Source organism: Ammospiza nelsoni, chromosome 10 (assembly GCF_027579445.1).
Source record: "Ammospiza nelsoni isolate bAmmNel1 chromosome 10, bAmmNel1.pri, whole genome shotgun sequence".
Lineage (NCBI taxonomy): Eukaryota > Metazoa > Chordata > Aves > Passeriformes > Passerellidae > Ammospiza > Ammospiza nelsoni.
The window spans coordinates 18,682,509-18,698,795 of NC_080642.1; the positions used below are offsets into that span (position 1 = coordinate 18,682,509).

The 16,287-nt window shown below is 41.3% G+C and overlaps 1 protein-coding gene across 1 annotated transcript in view; it reads left to right on the top strand.

Annotated features, from left to right (window-relative positions):
• The window catches only part of SPSB4 (splA/ryanodine receptor domain and SOCS box containing 4), a 75,903-nt gene that overhangs the window by 20,043 nt on the left and 39,573 nt on the right, over positions 1-16,287 (top strand). The window contains exon 2 of the mRNA XM_059479257.1: positions 1,838-2,694. Coding sequence (XP_059335240.1) covers positions 2,001-2,694 — 694 coding nt within the window. The 5' untranslated portion in view covers positions 1,838-2,000. The remainder of the gene's footprint in view (positions 1-1,837; positions 2,695-16,287) is intronic.

Here is a 16,287-nt window from a genome sequence, read left to right on the forward strand (position 1 = left end):
GGAAAGGAATAAGGGGGATCATTCAAGTTGACCTCATGTGGAGAGCTCCTGTGAATTGTGAGTCTTCCTGCAAATGTGATATGAAGGGGTTGGATGCATATGTATATTGTTTAATTTTCAAACATTAAAAGTAGTTGCAGTGAGCTGGTTCTTTTACACTGATGTGTGTGCATATGCTCTTGTGGGAACCAACCACCAGAAAATATTTTCCTGTAATAACTGTAATGTGGTTTTGAAAAATCACCTTTGTACTTCTTTTTTTCCTGTTTTTTTTAAAGAAGACTAGATGTGGTTTAATGTCTGTATTTAATACATGCAGAAAATACTTTACATGTTATTTGCCATTGGAAATAATAAGAGGACTTCATTCACTTCTCAAACTTGGTTGGATGGTAAATCTTATAGGGTTTTTTTCCTAAACTTCTTTTTGTTACCTTTTATTGCACTTACATGTTTCTTAGCTTCTTTCAGGAATTATCTTTGGAATGGGACTGTGCATTTGGAGTAGATGTTATTTAAAAGGAAGAACAGGGGCTTGACTTACCAAGTGAAATATTGCAGGATGGTTTTTGCAAGAATATTTCTGCCCATCTGCTGTTTGGTATTTTATGACAAGCAACTGTCACTTGGGCTCTTCAGCCTCTTGAGAGTGTGGAGATTTTTTGCTTCTTGAAGCATGTCATCACTCTGTCAATAAATAAACAGAGTGGGTCTACTCTGCTATATTTGAGCATTCCTGGATTTGGCACTGGTTTTGCTAGAAGACAGAAGTATGTCTGCTGCTGCAATACTGTGTTTGATCCCATGTCAGTCATGTATTTGAGTTTATAGGACTTTGTCATAATTTCTACTCCTCTAGTACTTTTACAGGTTCTTGATTTATCTCTACACTCTACTTGAGCTCTGAAATGTGAACAAATCGAACTTATCCAGGCTGCAGAAAAGCTTTTCCTGGTGCTTTTTTGCCCTGTTTGTCTGTAGACGCAAAGAAGTAATACATTTCAAAATCATGTATTCCCCATAATGTGTCTTACTGTGTTCTGGGTCAGCTGAATACTGAAATACAGGAACTGTGGATTAGCCTGCTGTCCATTAGCATTAGGAATATCCCCTGTTGCAGTAGCTGCCCATTAGAAATGTCTGCCAAAGAACTGAAACAGCCATTCTTCATTTGTCCTTCCATGGCTCCTTTTCCTACTGCCTTCCTTTTTTTTTTTTTTTTCTTTTAGCTCCTTTATTAAAAAAAAAAAAAAAAGAACAAAAAAACCTCAAAATCTTGATGAATTTTTGTTGTTTTTCTCCTTTTATTTAGTGTAGTCAGGGTGAAATCAAAAGAAACATTCAAATTTTGCTGCCATTTGCTGTTGGCTGCATTTGTTTTTATAAGAGCAGAGAAGCTGAAGTCTCTATCACCAGGGCCCAGGACACAGCTTGTCTGGAAATAAAAGATTCTGCCCTGGTGTGTGTCTGGGACTGAACCAAAAGCACAAGTGAAAGTGAAGCTACCACAGCACATAAAGTTTGTCCCTGTTGTTGGGGAACAGCATCTGCCTGCTTTGGGCCCGCTGTGAACTTGGCCAGACAAAATAGGTGGAAGGGCAGAAGGTGAGGAATGTCTGCATCCTATCATGAATTGGAGGAAATGACCGTCTGCGCTGGTGCGCTCCGCATCCTGCTGGCAGCCTGGCTAGCGCTGCAGGACACTGCACAAGGAGGAGTGCATTTAGCTCTGGTGTTTAAAATAGCTCCTAGGGATGAGAAGAAGCGCTTCAAAAATATGCTGTGGGTTTCCTATTGGCTTTCTTGAACTAACTGGAAACTTTCTGCTTTCTTTCAGGAGCATTTTTTACTCTGAAAACATTGCTGCTAAAAAACTCCAAACAGAAGGAGTAAATCCACTCAGCTTGTCAGGTCACTGGCTCAGCGTAACGGTGCTTTCATGAGGTGACGTTGGGCCAAAGTCAACTTTTCTTTCTCCTTTGTAAACCTGCAGCCAAGCAATGGGCCAGAAAATCTCAGGGAGCATAAAGTCTGTGGATGTGAGGGAGCCCCCTTATAGACCCGTGAAACGAGAGCTGAGAGGCCCGGATTTCTGCAAGCCCGCACGCCTGGACATGCTGTTGGATATGCCCCCTGCCAAGCTGGAGGTCCAGTACAAACACGCCTGGAATAACGAAGATCGCTCGTTAAATATCTTTGTAAAGGAGGACGACAAACTGACTTTCCACAGACACCCTGTGGCACAGAGCACGGATTGCATCCGGGGCAAGGTGGGCTACACGCGGGGCCTGCACGTGTGGCAGATCCACTGGCCCACGAGGCAGCGCGGGACTCACGCCGTGGTGGGCGTCTCCACGGCCGACGCGCCGCTGCACTCGGTGGGGTACACGTCCTTGGTTGGTAGCAACAATGAATCCTGGGGCTGGGATCTGGGGCGCAACAAACTCTACCACAACTGTAAAAACCAGCCCGGGGTCACGTACCCCGTCTTTTTGGAACCAGATGAGTCTTTTGTACTCCCAGACTCCTTACTGGTGGTTTTGGATATGGATGAAGGGACGCTTAGCTTCATGGTCGATGGACAGTATCTTGGAGTGGCCTTCAGAGGACTAAAAGGGAAAAAACTTTACCCCATAGTCAGTGCAGTTTGGGGGCACTGTGAAATTACAATGAGATACATCAATGGACTTGACCGTAAGTGTTACCACTTTTTTTTTTTGTTACCTTCTTGATTTTTCTTTTATAGAGGTTTTTCTTTCTCCTTCTGCTGTGGACAGTATGCTGAGGGGAGCAGACTGTCCAACTATGAGGAGACTGCACTCTGTATTTACTGCCCACAATGAATATATCTCTGTGTCTGGTAATGATGGTATGGATTGTGTCAAAATACCTTCCTTCTTGACAGGCAGAGTGGCAAGAATTCTGTGTCCAAAGAAACTGAACGGGCTGAGAAAAAGATACTGAGAAACTTCCTGGGTATATTTAACAGTAGAACTCTTGTTTACTGGAGGATATGTTTTAAATCTGTGGTTTCCAAATAGGATTTGTGGATCCTGTAAAAATTTCCTGTAGTAGTGGAAACTCTTACTTGGTGTGCATAAACATACTTGAAGACTGGCCAGACAACTTTCTTTCTGTAGTTGCCTCCTCAGAAGCAGCTGTGGATCCCAAGAATCTGGAAACTCAGATCAAATACTGCTTTCAGCAGTTTTTCTGAAAGAGAGCTGTGTTCCTAGTTCACTTCAGAAGGTAGTCTCTCTCTGAATATTGTCCAGAAATCCAGGGTTTTGGATAAGCATGAGCTATTTCTAACAGGGTAATATCTAATGAAATTGTTAGATGACAAGGAGAAGCATGTTGCTGCTGTGACCCCCAGGCAGTGGCCCAGCAGCAGCTGAGTGCCAGAAGTGGGTCCTGTCCAGTTCTCCATGCACAGGAGGGCATGGGCTCTGCCAGGTCTGTGCCCAGTTCACACACAGGAGCATGGACTGCCTCAGAACTGCCTGAACTCAGCCAGCTTGCATGCAGGGTGAGCAGGCTACTGGCGCACAAAAACAAGAGCCAGAATTTCTGGTTGGATGGTGTTTAGTCCACCTATTCCTTCAGGGTAGCTAAATTCAAAGAATTTACTTTGAATAATACTTCTGTTTCCTTTGGGTATGTAAGTAGAGATGTGAAAAGCAGAGGATCTGTTGCATGGCAGGGCTCAGTAACTGCTGATAGAGCCCAGGGAGCTGTGCTGGTCAGGGCCAGATCCTGCAAGAAGGGATGCTGCTCACTGTCAGCTTCTCAGCTGCTGGAAACTGGGGAATAAAAGAATGGACAAGGTAGCAAGTGGAACTTGGGCAAATGTTCAATACTTGTTTTTTAATTAATAATTTCTAAAAGAATTTACTATCCTTTTCCATTAGGACGGAGTGGTCTAAATATTTTTTCTGTCAAAAATTAATTCTCCGCTCATTAACCTTATATCTGACATACCAAGTAGAAACAAAATTAAATGGTTTGACCCTGCTTAAGATTACCTTTTCTAAACATCTCTAATAAGCTCTGAGGGAAAGACTTTTTATCCACAGAAGCCCTGCAGGTTTTACAGCTGGATGCTAAATGGCAGCTTCCCAAGTGCTTTCATACAGGGGAATATCCAGGGATCTTAAGTATTTTGCAATTACTCAGCCATTGCAGAATGATGTGCTGACAGTCTTTTTCTTGGATTGTGGGGGAGAGAGACTTTTGCAAACCAAGTATTTGTTTGTGAAAGCAGTTTTTATAATACTGTGAATATCTGCCAAACTAAGCAAAGTACAGCTCAGCTTTGTCCATCACGTCCACACAAGGAATTGTTCTGCATTCCTTTTGTAGCTTTCACAGGGCTGCTCAAGGGAGCTCTAGGAGGATGAAAACACAGGAGTTGGATGTGAATGAGTTTGGTAGAAATTACAAAATAAAAGGGACTAAGTGGAGAAGGATAGCTGTGGTGTGTGAGATGGCAGAGAGAAAAATTCCCATCTGGTTTCTCATGGGATAATTTTGCTGGAAGAGGCAGGATAGCTTCCTAAACTATCCCTGAGAAAGTCACAGCCTGTATTGTTTTTAAACACATAAACCCATGGATAAAAGTTAACTTGAGAACCAAACCTTTATGTAGGCCTGAGTGTTAATCTGATCATGTGAAGAGGAAGTTTAAAGCCACTTGGCTGTGGGGCAGTTTGACATCCTGGAATCACATCATTTGTTATCACATGTTCACTGATCCATTCCTGTCCTGAAACAAAAACAGCATTCAAGAAACCAAATGAGCTTGTTTAGCTGGTGCTCCAGAGCAAACACTGTCTTTTTTCCACTAAGGGTGTTTCTATCCAGTCAGCCCTTGTGCAACAGTGCAGGTTTGGCTGTGGCACTCTCCAAGTTTGCACTCATAGCACTTTTGATTGCAGGTTTTATAGTTGCTTGTTCTTGTGAAAATCAGAGCAGGTATTGAAGAACAGTTGTGTTCACAAATTTAAATACATTTGAACATATATGTATGTGGGGAGTTGTTACTGTTTGATTTCTTTCTAACATTACCAGTTAGCTCTTCTTTTCCCCCCCTTTTTTTCCCCCCCTAATCTTTTTTCCCACTATTCCCTGAAGTATTTCCTGCTCCTGAGTGCAGCTTCTGGTAGAGCTGCCCGTAGTAACTTAGCTGGTCTTGGAGCGGCTGTCAAACAGTGCCTGGTAACTTTCTATTCAGTGATTGATTGCTGCCGTTCAGAATGCAAACCACAGCTTGGGATGGTTGTTTGTTTGGAGTCCTGCAGGGCAAACGGAGACCTCCACGGCAGGGAATTTCTAGTGTTTTCAATACTTGCTGCTTAAATGGAAGACCTCTGAATACTTTAAAGGCCCCTGTATTTCAGTTGCTTGGCAGAGAGTGAAAGGCTTGCAGGAATGGAAGAGTGAAAGGCTCAGAGGATGGCTTTCATGCAGCTGCAATGAACTTAAACATACCTCACAGATGATGCAGAGTTCCAAGTGTGTTAATTACTGCAGGGATGGCAGATTCACAGGAGGATAAGGCTGCAGGTCAAAGATGAAGGACCTGTGTGCCCTCTGGACTCTGGATATTGCTCCTAGAATAATGCTGTAATTAAAATCAGTTGTTCTTCTGCCAGCTGCATCTGATACCCACAGGATTCTGTTTCAGAAACTACCTCCAACATCACATTAAGATGATCTGTGCCTTTACACAAGACATTTTTCCCCTTTTTTTATTTTGAGAAACTTGGAGCTGCAAATGTTTTCAGGGTTTGGGAGGAAAGGCAGAGGGACAGGACGGAGAGTGCTCGCAGTAAATTCATTGAGTTCTTCCCAGCACAAACTCCTTTGATCAAACGCTATCAGTACCTACCACACTGATGTCTGTCCAGTTCCTAAGTTGGACAGAAGACAGAATTTTACATCAGTCTTCTGACTTACTGCCTATTGCAGTAATTAAAAACCTCAAATAACATAAAAGCAGTAAATGTTACTTTTCAGATCAGGGCATGTGCTTGTTTACAAAAAGCTGGTCTATTTATATCTGGTGTCTGATGAGGCGTCCTGGAGACTATTTATAGACTGGAACAGAGAAATAGCAAAACACTTCTGTGTAAATGTACATTGCAGATCATGACTGATCCATTAGTGTTTAAACAAAGTATTGTGAGGACAATCAATATAACAATGCTGTGATGGGAAACTTGGTCACTGAGTAGGTAAACTGAACTCATTGCAGTTCTTGCACTAAACCTCCCACAGTCCTTACTCCATTCTCAAAATAATTGTTGAGCTCAGGAAGCTGGAAGCATTTGTTTCAGAAGAGAAGACACTACTTACAAGTATAATTTATGGAACACATTTGTCTCTACCTATTTGCATTCGTTCTTGCAGGACCTGGCCCTAACCAGCACAGGTCCCTGGACTCCATCAGCAGCTGCTGAGCCCTGCCATGAAACAGATCCCCTGCTTGTAACATCTCTACTTCCATCCCCAAAGGAAACAGAAGTATTATTCCAAGCATATATTCTTTGAAATTAGCTACCCTGAAGGAATAGGTGGACTAAAGATCATCCAGACAGAAATTTCAGCTCCTGTTTTTGTGTGCCAGTAGCCTTCTCACTCTGCCTGCAAGCTGGCTGAGTTCAGGCAGTTCTGAGGCAGTCCATGCTCCTGTGTGTGAACTGGGCACAGGAACAGTAAATCATATTCCTGCATCCTGGGTTGCCTGGGGAGAGGGTGATGATCCCTGTGGCTCCTGCCTCTCCTGGCTGCTGGGGCAGCTCTGGGAGGTTGTTGTGTATGAAGGGAGGAGGGGGCTCAGTGCGAATCTCTCTGCCTGCTGATACAGCTGCAGGAGTTGTGGCTTGTGGGGTCTCTTCACTCCTTTTGCTCTCAGCTGTGCAGAGATCACGGTGCAACCCCTGAAACTCTTTCAGACCTGAGGCTCTGTGTGTTTAGCATTTTGAATTAAAATGATGCTTCTAAGCTAAAAGACCAATTTTGGAGCTATGCACAACTTTCCTACTATTCTCAGTTTATTTTAATTCACATTGGACTGTGTCTAACACACCACAATTGCTAGTTATGAACATACAGTCTTCCCCTTGGAGGCTTTTTTGCCATAAAGAAATCTAAGTCAAAATTGTGACATTATTAATTGCCAGAAGAAATCCATAATCTCTCATCACACTCTGGGTTTTCCCTCCAATGGGTTTCAATTAAAATTTCTTAATGGATTTGGTTTTTTGTTTATCTAAACTTGTTTTATGCTATTTATACAATACAAGACTCTGGAGGCTGCAGTGGAAATAACATATTCTGAAAATCCAGTATTGCTAAACCTTAGAAAGGATTTTCCCTACAGTCATGCAGTCAGAGGATGAAGCAGCAGCAATTAAGCAGCCATTCTGTGAAGAAGCAATCTTTAACTTTTGAGATAATTTAACAGGAAACAGCATTTTCAGTGCCTGCTTCAGGAGCCAGATAGCTATTGTTAGGGGGGTTTTTGTCTTCTTCTAAATGCACTCCCCTTCCCTGGATTAAGTGAATTTTTTTTGTCCTTTAATCCTAATTTGTTGACACTTCCTAATTAATTCTCAGCCTTTTCCCAGCAGGTTGAAATCACTGTATTGTCACTAGAGTATGCCACTCTGCTAAGTGGCTTTTCACCCCAGCCACCCCCTGCCCCTTCTTGGTGGTCTCTGCTTTACATCTCTCTCCCAGATACTCTTCATTTATTCAGTCCCCATTTTTTCTTTCCTTCCCCAGTTGAGTTTCTCTTCTGTTGCCACACTAAGCAATAATAAATACTTACCTAAACCTTGCTGGGTTTCTTTTGTCCTTGTCCCCAGCTTTAGGTAGTGCATTTTTGTTACTGATAACTGTAGAAGATCAGGTGCAGTGTCACTCTTCCAGAGAAGGACTTTCAGATTTAAATGTGTGATTTTAGCTGTAATGATGAATGGGTTTGTTTTATATAACTTTTTTCTGTTAAGACCTTCAGTGACAGAGCCTCCTCTGACAGTCCAAGGGCACAGATCAGCTTTACAGTTAGCAAGTTTTATGGTTTGGGAATTATTTGTGGATTTGGTTTCTTTTTTCCTTCCAGTCTTGTCTAATTTGTTTATTAGTAAGGGATCCAGTTGTCATTGGCCTAGCACAAAAGAAGTTGCTGGGATAATTTGTTTCAAGCTGTAGTTCCCAAGGCTAAGAACAGACATCAGTAGTGCACAGCTGGGCTGTGGATTCTTTGCATCCTGACATACCTAGTGTTTATTCTTCCCTCTCTGGTTCCTAAAAGTGCCATGGCAACTGCCAGATCTGCAGTTTTAAGGAAAAAATAATGTGTTCTTGATAATGTGTTCTGATCATGTTTTCACTGATTTCCCATGTATCCTGTTCTTAAGAAATAAGAAGAGCAGTGACTACAGCTCTCTTTGAAGTGAGCAAGTTACACTGTGAATATTGTACTTATTACACTAAAATAGCAACTTGATAGCCTTGCTTAATTCTTTTATGAATTTGCTTGAGCTACTATGATGGAATTGCTAAGCAATGTGAATTAATTCTCACAGGTTAGTATTAGAAGTGGAAATTTGTAAAAGACTATTGTCTTTTGATTTGCCCTATCTGTATTGCTTTTGGGAACTGTAGGCTGTAAATCCAAGTTTCAGGGCAAACAGGGATGCTTCTGTCATTGAGTGAAATATTTATTTTATTGCCAAAATGCATATGCTTTTTTAACTTGACAGTTTTCTGTTTCATATGTGTTTCGTCATAAGTTATATTTCTCCTTAAGATACTCCTTTGTCTCTCTAGCCATGGAAGTTTCACCCTTCTGTAATTACAAGCTCTTTTTGCCCATGGCCTCTTTCTCCTAAATCCAGTGTAGCTTCTCTACTAGAGAAGCAGTTAAACAATCTGTTTTCTAGTTTGAGCTCAAAGAAAATTCCACTCTAAAAAAAGAGTGTGTTTTGGCTCATGAGTGGCAATTCTATACCAATCTTTATATTATGGCAAATTTCATATTTTTATGGTAAATTGACAGGTAATGGGCCTGAAAATGAGCATGTCCAGAGATGCTGCTGTGCCCTGCAGGTGGTTCTGCTGAAAGTAGTGCTGGTGCTCCCTGTGTACAGGAGAATAAAGCTGCCCTAGCAGTAACACTGTGTGAAAATAGTGCTGGGGCTGTGAAGTACTTGGAAGCAGGTAAACAGCAGAAAGGGATTTGTGTTTTTGCTGCTGTATCTCTGAGCTGAGCAGCCTTATCCCACTTTCTGGGATAGTGTTTCACTCTGCTAAAAGGTGGTAGGTTCAGCTGCAAGTCATCCTTTTGTACTCAATTTTCCTTGACTCTTTTCTCCCCAGCCCTGTGTGTGTCCATGAGTAGGTGTATTCTGTATTTCCCCAGACAGCCAGTGTGGAAACCCCCAGAGCATGATAGCCCCTGTGTTCTCAGGTTCAGGTTTGTGTTGCCCTTTGAAGATAAGAGCAGAAAAGCCCTGCTAGCAGGACAGCACTGGATCAAAGCTTCCCCTCATCTGCTTTGATTTGGCAATACACCTTCAGTCTTTCACTTTAAACTGTTTGGGTTGGGACTGATGATCAAATCTGTCTTCCAGTCTGTTATCAAACCTGATTTCTGCTGAAAACCGTCAATGCTAGAAGTGTGAAATGGGACATTTCAGTCTTCAGTGCTGGAGCTCACTCAGGGTTGAGGCAAAGGAGATGCTAGAAGTTATTATCCCCTATCACTGATTGGCCAAAAAAATTGCCTTATTCCAGAGAAGTGATTTGTATTAAACCAAAATGTATTACGGGCAAAGCAGGTAACGTTAAAAAATTATAACTTTTGTTTGACAGTTGTATTTCTCACAGCAGACACTTTCAGCATGCTGTCCCCCATTGGAAATGGGAATTCCATTTCTGTTGGTTCAGACATGACATTTAAAAACATGGTGCTTTTGTTTTTCAATGAGAAGCTAATAATGTTCTTGTGTGTGCCACGTACCTGCATGTCTGTTCACTGCGTAACTGAATGGGCCAGAAAACTTTGAGACAGCATCTTGAAGCTAAAAAAATCTCCTTCCTCTGGTTTTAGCAAGTTTGACAGCTACAGTTTATCTGAACAAGACAAAGTGATTAATTTATTTTAGATCCTGCTGTGTTCCCTCATTTCTTGTTGTGTTTACCTTGCATATTTTGTCATTCTCTTAAGCATGAGCCTGTAATTGCTTTCAGAAATACATTTCTCTGTCCATCAAAACAAAACAGAATGTAGGGTTGTACTAATGCCCTGTTCACATGTTCAAAACTGAAATGCTTTATGCTTCTGAAAACTTCTAATTTTCAAGTGATCTGTATTATGTAAAATCTAATATTTTGAAAATACTTTTTGAAATATCTTTATGAAAGGGAAAATAATTTTTAAAGGCTTAGGAATTTGTTTTGTTTAGAACCTGGTGCTCAAACAACCACAATCAAGCAGTGTGTTTGGGGTTTGTGTATTGTCAGTGACTGCTTCTCTTCCAGCCTTGCTTTTTGAGCTTTTCTGTTCTTTGCAGCATTAACTACCACGCTGATGAATTAGCTCATGCATTTAAAATTTTTGTTATATTTTGACACTGGTGATGTCAAAGGCTCCCACTTCTCATGAAACAAGTGATGTTGGGGTAAGTGACTTGAGTTAGGTTGGCGTGGAATGTGTGCTTTGGCTCCAGAAGAAATACCATTTAATTTCTTGGTTCATACTGAGTTTCAGTGCACTGGAAGGCCTCCTCATCACGTGTGTGGACTCACTCTATCTTTGTTGTTTTAACTTCAGCAGTTGCTTTAATGTGCTGTGTTGTAGCCCTGACTCCAGCCCTGCTGCATGCATGCTTGCCATATGTGTAAACAATTTGCTGATTTTAGTGGTATGACCTGCTGGCCTCTGCCTGTATAAACAAATGGAGGCCAAAGTTCAGAGAGATCAGAGGGGAAACTTTAAACATCCTGCAAAATCTGCAGTCCATTAAGTGTACGTTAGTATTTGGTTACAGCCAATCCTTTTGTACTTCTGAGTAATTTGTTCATGGCATGTTTGGGAAAGGAGGGATGGCTTCACCTGGGGCTTGGGCTTGCCCTGAGAGAAACAAGCTTCAGTGGTATTTTCTTGGTTTGGGAAGGGAATGCTCTCACAGGTGCTTCACTTTTCATTCAGATTGAGATTTGAAAGTTAGGCTTGTGGGGATATTGGCCAAAAGGGCTGTAGTGTGCAAAGAAGGAATGATATGAGAGACCTGTGGCACAAGCAGCAGAATGAAACATGTGGCAAAGAAGGGGGGAAAGCAGGGAGAAAAGTGAGAAGTGCCAGCAAAATCTAGAAAGATGTACTTGAAAGAGCAAATGTGAAGAAGGCAGTGCTTAAAAGGAAGAGAGAAGGCAGGTAAGTCTGGAAGGATGGTTAAAAAAAAGATGCTGAGATTTTGGCAGAAAATAAGGCTTGATGTAGTAAGCCAAGTAGCACATGGAAAGGAAAGGTCAGGACTGTCCAAGCTCCTGAATGGCCAGACATCCCCTTGTGCTTTCTTTACTTTCATCACCACTTTTTCTGGCGGGAGCTCTGAGTCCAACCCTCAGCTCTGTGATGTTAAGCACAGCCATGCTGAGCTTTCCTGGACGTTTCTTGTGGCTGCTTGTTACTTTGTGGTAAAGCAGGCTAAGAGCCTGTATAAGTCAAACAAACTGACATGTTCCCTGTGTTTTTAGTATGAACTTTGCAGGAATCATTGTGGTGCTGTTGACATCTCCCAGGAGTTTTTGTCATTCATGACTTTACAAACCGGAGTTTTCAATTTGAGCAGAAATGAGTGAACTGTTAATATTTCTGGATCTGAGAGGCTAAATGAACCCTGCATGTTTTTGAGTGACATATTCTTAATTTCTGATGGACTTTTATAAGTTTTTAAATGTTTTTTCCCCCCAGTTTTCTGAATTTACTGTAAATTTTAATCGGTTACTTCTACATTATAGATCTTGTGTCCTCTAAAATAATTTGCTAAACTTCCAGGTATAGCTGATCATCAGAAAGATGTTCAAGGCATTTTATAATTTAATTTCAAGAATAAAGCAGAAATGAAATCACCTGTGATGCAAATGTTTTCAGAATCCTGCATGTAACTTGATGTACTTGAGACACTGGAGTTCCAGCCTTTCAGCATCAGCCCCAGCAGCATTTCTGATACAAAACTCTGATAACATCTCTGAAATGCAGCTCTGTTAACTGGCAAGCAGTTAACTGTATGCAAGCAGCAGCTTCCTGGGAATGTGATTTTTTTTTCCCAAATCAGTTATGCAGAGGAAGTTCCAGAGTTCCTCTGGCCCATTTTTCCAAACACCTTTAATACATAATGCATACATACTCTGTAATCTTAAAATGTTCATGAAAATAAGTTTGTCTTTAAAACAGAACAGAGGAGGAACAAACCAGGATGTTTTGGACTTGGTACCAAAGGGTGATGCTTTCACAGCTTCCCTGGCCACAGGGCACCAGTTCTGTACTTTTGTGGCCCTTGATGTCTCAGCTCCTGGCTGGGGTGCATGTGAGGTGCTGCACACAGCAGCAGTTAGTGGTGACAGCTCTGCAGAAGGAATTGGCCAGGAATTGACCAGTACAGAAAAACGAGTTTGGGGAGGGGTGTCTGGCAGTTTGGCTGCTGTCAGAGGTTCTCTCCTAGAGGGGGAAGCAGACCCTTGGTCTGTGCTGCTCTGAAGTAAGAGGAGCCATTACGCTGTGGTGGTGGATGGGTTTCTCAGCAGCCCACAGCAAAGTCCTGGTCAACAAATGCCCACAGCTCCAGGAACTTCTCATCAACTGGAACCACCATCTGCTTTCTGTTCCCCAGATTATTGTGCTGATAGAAACTTCCTTAAAATGGCAATATACCAAGAAACATTTTGTGTAGGAAATGTGAATGTCAAATCTAAGGGTCACTTTTACCATGGTACGCTAAATCACTTACTCCCCATGCTTGTGAATCACTGTAATTTTGGTTTAACAGCAATTTACTCTAAGTTACTTATTTGCTTTATAAGACATCTTAACAAATTGTTTCAGTAGGCATGTTATATTAAATAGGAAAAAGGTTTGCTTTCCTAGGTAGAAAATAACAAACCATTTTGTAGAATTATTTGCTTTCCCATCACTGACAATACCTTGCAATAACAAATGGCATTGTTTGCTATTTTCCCCTGCTGTATGTTTAGCTACCCTTATAAGCAGGATAAGCTGTAGGCCCAAAACCCTATTAATTTAGCATCTTTTTGCTTTGTTCTCAGTACACAATTGCCTTTGCAATTGCAATTGCCTTTGATTTTTAAAAAAGAGATTAGGCTTTTGAGCCAGACCTTTTGGCTAACTCTGCAGTATTAGTTTATGAAGTAATGCATTAAAGGAGGTGTTTGGTAGGAGCTGCTCTTGGGGCAGGTGAAAATGAAAATCCAGTGTTCTCTCTACTTGGGATGTTACTCAGTACTATGAAAAGAAGAAAACCACATTTATATAACCAATACAAGAACACACATTAAGTGTAAAAAAACTTTGTTTTTCAGGCTTTTAGGATTAAGATTGAGCCAAAAAGGCAGATGGTAAATCCATTTCCCAATGCTAATCTGACAGTAATATTCTGATCCTCTGTGGAGCTCAGTAATGCTCTGTGCTCCTCTGAAATCCACTGGCTGCTGGGAAATGGTATCTCCCTGTGCAAGAAAGTCTTCTCTGCTTTAGCTGGAGACAGAGGAGTGTCTCCTTTTAGTGAGCAGGTGGGCAATACTGTTTCTCTGGTTTCTCTGCAGGAAGTATGATGACACGTTTTTTAGGAGTTAGGGAAGAAGAGTGCTTTGGTATTCTCCTCTGAGTGTACAGCTGTAAGCTGTCTTTTACTCATTCTTTCCTTTCTTTAATCTGCAAATGATACTGTCTCTATTTGCACAGATTTGAAAAATGGGCTCTGATCAGCTGATTCTGCCAGCTATTTTGCAAAAACAGTATTTTAAAATAGTCTTTTGAGCTAAAATGTGAAAAATGACTTTTGAAGAAATTGGGGTAAACCAAGTGAGTTACACAAATGCAATTGTGCAAAGCTGTCTAGATGTGTCTTGAACACAACTAGATTTTACTTGATCCCCTGAATAAGCTCTAAAATTCTTGTGTTTTTAAAAAGAGAACTATTTTCTTTGTCTGTCAAGAAGTCACTAGTTTTGTTTAAAGTGGAAAATCATGATAAAGCTGATTCAAATGTAGAGCACTCCTTTAACCTTGCAGAATAAGGAGGATGGGTTTCCAGGTGGTAGATGGGGGAGGTACTGACTTAAGGCCCTTCTGGATCTTCTTGGTGCCACTGCTTTGAAAGACCTGTTCTTCTGTTTCTCTGTCCAAGTTAGTTGCAGTCACAGGAGTTTTTAGGGGCTCTTTGGTTTTGTTTGACAATTCTTACTCTGTTCTACCTAGACTGCAGTAAATGGGTGAGCAAAGGGAGCCTTTTCACAAAAGGGCTGATGTTCTGTATTACATGACACATCCAAAGAATGAAGTGTTCTGGATTAAGCAGGATTACATCTGTAATTTTCTAGATCTTTATCTGGGGTTTTTTTTTTGGTAATAACTTCCACATTTGGCCACATAATAATTTAAAAAATAAGCTTCTGCAGACAGTGCCAAACTACCTATGTGCCAAATGGCCATCCAAGATGAATGGTACATATATTTCAGATATATATGTGTATATATATATGTGTGTGTGTGTGTGTAATTCTTATCCATTTTAGGGCCTTTCCTCAAATTCTCATAGAACACATGTGGCTGTTTTTGGAAAAGTGAAACCAAGTCCTTTATTAAACACATAATTGTGTGCTGCAGAGAGCAGTCTCCAAAGATGTTACTGCTCTTTTTGCCAGGTAATTGTAGAGGGAATTCGGTGCCTCCTGGGGCACTTCTGCCAGCAGTCTCCAGTCGTTTCCTGCCTCAAAGGGAAAAACAAGGAGCAGTAAATGATTCTGGTTTTAATTAATTAGGCTGACAACGATTCTGCCCTGAAGTAGTTAGGAGAGACAGTCATTAAGTGTGGTGTCCCTGGAGGCATTTCCTGCCCTGTCCGGGCTTTGCTGGTGTGCAGCATCTCTTTTGGCTTTTTGTGGTGACTCTGCATCCCTCTATGGCCTTTTGTGTTCAGGCTACAGCAATTCTCACATCTCTCCTGTTGGCACCTCAGACTTACTTTGGCATTGCTTTTGTATTTATCTAGATGTTCCAGTTGAGAAAACATGTATATTTTCAATTATCTAGTCCACATTATGTACAATAGAGTCCATTACAGAGGATGCCTCATCTAGTTTGTGCTTCCGTTGATCCAGGCTGGAGATTTAATGTTCAGATAAAGATTAAGTTAAAAATCTAACAAGAATTCGAGTTTTTAATATTAGAAACTGTAACAAAGGATAGTATGATCAGACTGGTGAATGTATATGATGCTTATTCCATGGAAGGGAATGTAATGCTTTTTAGTTGCTGAAGGTGGGAATGTGTGGGTGTAAGGGCAGTCCAATAGGTTTTGAAATTTCAGGTACTTCAGAGAACCTGATGAAAGATTCCCTTCTGAAAAACCTGTATGTTGGTGAAGTTGAGCAGTTCTTTTGGGAACCTTCTTTAAAAACAGGCAAGAAAAGATGGAAGGAAATGGTCAGGTTCTAAGTTTGGAGAAGCATATTAGCAGGTTCTCTGCTGGGATCTACTCTGCTCAATATATAGTAACAGTGAATTGGAAAATAAGGTGAAGTAATTTAGACACAATCTTTCAAGGTAGATAAATCTAAACACAGGACTCTGAGCAGAGTCTTGTAGTAATTAACTTGACAGTAAAGGAGTAGGTGAGGTTTTGTGCCCAGTACTGTGTAACAGGATGGGGTGAGGGGAACAAATCTCCTGTGTGGTGTGTGAGGAGTTGTGTGCAGGATGAACTGTTGCCACCTGGAAAGAGATCTTGGAGAGATTGTGCATCATATGATGAAGATGTCACTAATGAGTGACCCACAGGGTGAATGTGCTGTTGTGAACTGGGACAGAGCAGGGACCTGGTGATGTTGGTGTGGTCAGCTTGTGTGTCTTGATTACTGTGTACTTTTGTCCATACCTGCCGTCTGCTATCCCTTCTCCCCAGATGTTAAAATATGTAACTACTAAACTAAATAGATACTAAAAATTAATAGTTTGAATAGGAAGAAAAGTATGGC